Source organism: Sphaeramia orbicularis, chromosome 6 (assembly GCF_902148855.1).
Source record: "Sphaeramia orbicularis chromosome 6, fSphaOr1.1, whole genome shotgun sequence".
NCBI classification, from domain to species: Eukaryota; Metazoa; Chordata; class Actinopteri; order Kurtiformes; family Apogonidae; genus Sphaeramia; species Sphaeramia orbicularis.
This window is the reverse complement of record NC_043962.1, coordinates 12,782,115-12,786,974: the sequence shown is the minus strand read 5'-3', so window position 1 is coordinate 12,786,974 and position 4,860 is coordinate 12,782,115. Positions and strand designations below refer to the sequence as shown.

Genomic DNA, 4,860 nt, shown 5'->3' with positions numbered 1-4,860 from the left:
ATATTCCCAATTTTTACTAGCATTGATTTACACTCAAACATGTCACTGCAGATCAGGTTTATCAAAACAGCAAAGTTACAGTGATGGTGTGAATGTCAGTGTATGGGATGGTGCATGAGCGTCCACTATGTTGGCTGATATGGAACAAAAACAACAAAACCCATGAATATACAAGAGAACAGATGTAGAATAGCTGTCCACTGTAGTGACCACTATGCATGAAAGGGTTAAACATGTGCAATATCAGGTGTTGTTTAGTTGCACTGTTTTCTGTCTTTCAAAAAAGACCTTGATGCCATGTTTGAATTAAAGTGTTGCAGCCATACTTCCTACACCCACATACAACACTATAATTTCAATGTAACAGGGATACAGCAGCTCAGATTAAAAAAAACTTGACCACAGTTAATCACTTTTGACATGTATATTAAGAAACTGTTTATGTCCTGCAGTGGGGAAACGCAGTACAACAAACTTGGCCTGCTACAAGGTAATAAATGATTTTAAAAATACATTAAGTTTATTTTTAAATGTAAATTGACTTCTTTTCTCTCTAAAAGCTCTCTTTTCTGTTTCTCTCTTCCTCCACTTCAGGCCAGGCTATCGACTCACCGTTGTCTGAGACCGGACTGCAGCAGGCGAAGGCTGCAGGACACTACCTCAAAGATGTTAAATTCAGCCATGTCTTTGTCAGTGATATGTTGCGAGCCCAGGAGGTACAGAACAGCCACGTCCCCATTGAAGTTCATTATACAGTCGTGAGAAAAAAGTTTTTGGATACCCTTAAAATTTTACACATTGTCAGATTTTATCATGAAATTTGCAGAAAGATATTTTTTGTGTTTCAAAAGGAAATTTTTTTTTGGTTTTTATTAACAAGAAAAAATAACAAAACTAAATCCTTGACAGTTTCAACATGTCATACCCTGGATGTGTTTCATTATCTTGCTGAAACATCCAGTTTCGACCTTGACAAAACAGAGCATGTGCACTTCATGTGGGTTTGGAGAATGCAACAATACCAGAAATTTTTTTTTCACCCCTGTACATCTATAGTAGAAAACTGTATCAGAATCTAGAGGGAATGATTTGTACCGTAGTTCATATCTCAGTTGACGGTGTTTTGTTTTCTTCCAGACTGCTGACACAATAATGAAACACAACAGTAGTTGTTTAGGTTTACAAAAGGCCAGTGATCCTTTACTGAAAGAGAAGGTGAGTGACACATCTCTGCCATGTTACTGCCTCTTCTTTAAAGTATACATATTTCTTACCATAATCTGTGTAAATCTAGTCAATCAGCCAGTTTGCACACCACTACTCCGATCATTATCTGATTTCTGGAGTTATCAGATTATTCAAGCAATCATGTAAACAGTATAATCTGATGTTTTATCAAGTAACAGTAGTAATCTGATTATGGGAAATCATATTAATGTAGCTGGATTTCCCCCCTATACTCCAATGTGTTCCTGCATGTATACAGGTTAATCTGATTTATTTAATTCTTTTACATCTGTGCATGTGCAAACACAATTACAATCATAGAAAATGGAAGTCATGTACTCAAAGACAATGACAGGAAGTTTAATTCTACCATCACTATGTATGTACATATTCCAAAAGAAGTGCGATAATGGATTGGAGTGTCTAAACCAGGGCTTTCATGTTTCGTGTTTACATTTCTTAAGTGCATGTAAACACGTCAGATCTGATAATTATTATTATATGATTACTCTGTTATCGGATTTTTATGGTCATATAAACAGGCTCATTGTCTTGCTTTCCAGAGCTTTGGCATAGCAGAGGGAAAGCGGATGCTGGACTTGAAAGAGATGGCCAAGGCAGCTGGTCAGTCGTTTCTAAACTTTACCCCTCCAGAAGGAGAGACCCAAGAGCAGGCAAGTCAACACAGGTGGATTAGAAAGCATCTGTGATTTTGTTATTTTTTCAAGACAAGTAGAAATTTAATTGTCTGCCAAAGGGGCAATTCAGTGTGCAGTACTAATAACACAAAATGAGAAATACTCATTTAGACAGAATGTAATATAATAAATACAAGAAATAACAAACAGCTGCTAAATGTTTGAGATGAAGCTGATAGAATACAGTTGAAATGTTATGTCATGATCCACAGCAGATAAAAGAAGAGGTAAAAGCAATCAAATAAATGTGACCTATTTGTCAATAAAAGTCTTCAAAACTTTTCTAATATTTATAATTGTTCTTCAGTGTACCTCTGAAACATGGGAATTAGAATAATTTAAATCTTAGGCAGCAAATTTTGTGAAAGCAAAACTTGTGTCAATTCCAAAACTTTTGGCCAGGATTATATATGCATCTAATCCAAAGTTGACCAGGTTCCTATTAGTAAACTATGCTTAATTTTTAACACAATGTCAATCTATGGCTCATTTTCATTCTGGGTGGAAGTACATTGGTCTTGGATAACTATATTCACAGCCACAGTCATAAAATATAAATCATGCAAGGGAAAGACCAACAACCATCAGAATTAGTAAGAATGTCACAACCACATGAAAAAAAGGAATAAGACTGTAAGAATACAGAATTCAGACCAGTAAAAGAGAATTTCACACCGAAAGATGGCTAGACTTCTGACGGCTAAGATTTTATTGTATAGTTTGGCACAAGTACTTCTACAATTCCACTGACTGACCATTAATTTTTAATTTAAAAGGACTAGGAATATCTAAAATCACTACAAACTCTTTCTTTGTCACATTTAATTCCAGAAATTTCCGAAACCATTTAAAAAAAAATGACTTCGGCCATGGATTATTTCCTTGTCCTTCCACAATTGCTTGGTTTAAACACAGCAGAGCCAACAAAATTCCACTTATTCATTGTCCTAAAGCAATGAATACATACCACCACTAGGGGCAGAAAATCCACTCTCTTATTTACTGCCTGACTGTCAAATATAATGTGGTAAAGTCAGGGCCCCTTTGCATCCACATGCTTGCACTTCTTATGTATTTGTCAGAGCCCTTGTTAAGAATCAGGGGATCAAAGTACATGACCCAACAACTGCACAATGTTCGTCACTGGCCCTGATTAAAAGTCACTGCTTAGGTTTGTGTTATTTGTGTAAGAGCTGTGGGAGGACAGGGGGAGTGTGTGTGGGGGCGTCGGAAGGAAGGATGTTCTATTTAAAAGATACTCCATCAGGCTTCATCCATTAGTTCTTGGCTTGGACGTTAACTTAAGTCCATCCCAGTACGTGACCAGCACGTCGTGGTAGGGGTGATGATGCACATATACAAAGATAGATTTGACGTAAGAAGCAGGCGCCCCAATCAGCACCAGCTATAGAAGCCTCTCCCCTAGTTTTACAAAACACTAACAGGTTGTTGCATCAGGTTTAGTGTTTCTGATTAACTTTCATGCAGGTGATCAAGAAAAACAAGGTGCCATTTAAGTTATTTTTGCTCTGTTCAGGTGAAGGAGCGGGTCAAAGAGTTCATGGAGAAAATGCTCCAGCAGATTGGGGAAGAACACTGGGATGATAACGGGGAAGATGAAACTTCAAGAGAAACAATTCCTGTGGAGGAAACGCGGATGATGGGGTTAGGGGTGTCCTGGTCCATGCCCTCGTGGTCACCCATGGAGCCTATATGGTTGTCGCAGTGAAATATTTTGTGGAAGAGTTACATTGTCCCTTACCTCAGGGTTTAGACCGAGCACGTATGTTCTCTCTGAGTCCAAACACAGGTCTGTGTCGGTTTATTCTGACTATAACTAAAGAGGACGGCAGGTTTAAGTTGTCAGGGATCCACTGTGTGTTCATGCACAGAGGGGATCATGTTCAACAGGGAGAGTTTAAGTAGATGTAGCAAGGACGTCACAATAAACAGGTTTAGATACAGATGAAAACTGAAAGGTATGGATGAGAAAACTTGAAAAATACAGGTTATTTTATTTATACAGCACATATTTATTTTTTCTTCTTAATCTGAGTAAATGCATGGTGCACCCATAATAGTGTTCATTAAAATCACAGGATGTTTTTCCCCAGTTCTCAGTAAAGAGTGGACCCTGTGATTTTTGCACCGACAAAATTACAGTTCCACGAAGATACGGTTGAGATTTCTGAAAACAGTGGCAACTCTAGACAAGCTCTCACAGGGAGGGGACCGTCATCTCCCTCAACATGTTACTGTACATCAGGGGTAACAAATGTACGGCCTGGAGTCCAAAACCAACCAGCCAAAGGGTCCAATCCGGCCCATGGAATGAATTTATGAAATGAAAAAATTACAATGAAGATACTAATAATTGAGGCTGTCAAAATCATTTTAGTTCATTTTGTCTCAAGTTTGTCAGACCAGTGAAGTACTGTCATAAAAACCTATAAATAATGACAACTCCAAGTTTTTCTATTTGTTTTACTGTAAAAATACATGAAATGTTAACATTTACAAAATTTTCTTTCTCAAAAAAGGTGAATAACCTGAACAAATATGAACAACCTGAAATGTTGTAAGAGAACTAAGTGCAGTTTTAACAATATTCTGCCTGATATTACATGTTTTGTTCCTTTGTAGATGAGCTGTGATCTGTAAGTTGTAATCAGGGTGCTTGCACAGGTCTTGAAAGTCTTAAAAAGTCTGGAATTTTAAAGCGTTGTTTTCCAGACCTTGAAAAGTTTGGGCTTCTATGTGAAAGTTTTAATAAAGTATGGAAAGGTTTCCCTCATTGTCGAATTTTAGAGTATGGTCAAAGGCACATAATCTTGTAAGATAAGAAATACATGAGGAAAACATCTAAAAAACTTGAAATGATTTTTTTTAACCGGTTGGTACTAGAATGATTCTACTGAAACTTGTTTGTGGGACA

At 37.3% G+C, this 4,860-nt stretch overlaps 1 protein-coding gene across 1 annotated transcript; it reads left to right on the top strand.

The window, feature by feature from the left end:
• Positions 1–250: 250 nt before the first annotated feature.
• On the top strand, positions 251–4,428 carry LOC115421397 (probable fructose-2,6-bisphosphatase TIGAR A). The gene is given in 6 exon segments (XM_030137283.1): positions 251–490; positions 595–716; positions 1,138–1,215; positions 1,791–1,901; positions 3,463–3,567; positions 3,570–4,428. Coding segments are annotated over 6 exon segments (768 nt in total). The 5' UTR covers positions 251–420; the 3' UTR covers positions 3,852–4,428.
• Positions 4,429–4,860: the final 432 nt, after the last annotated feature.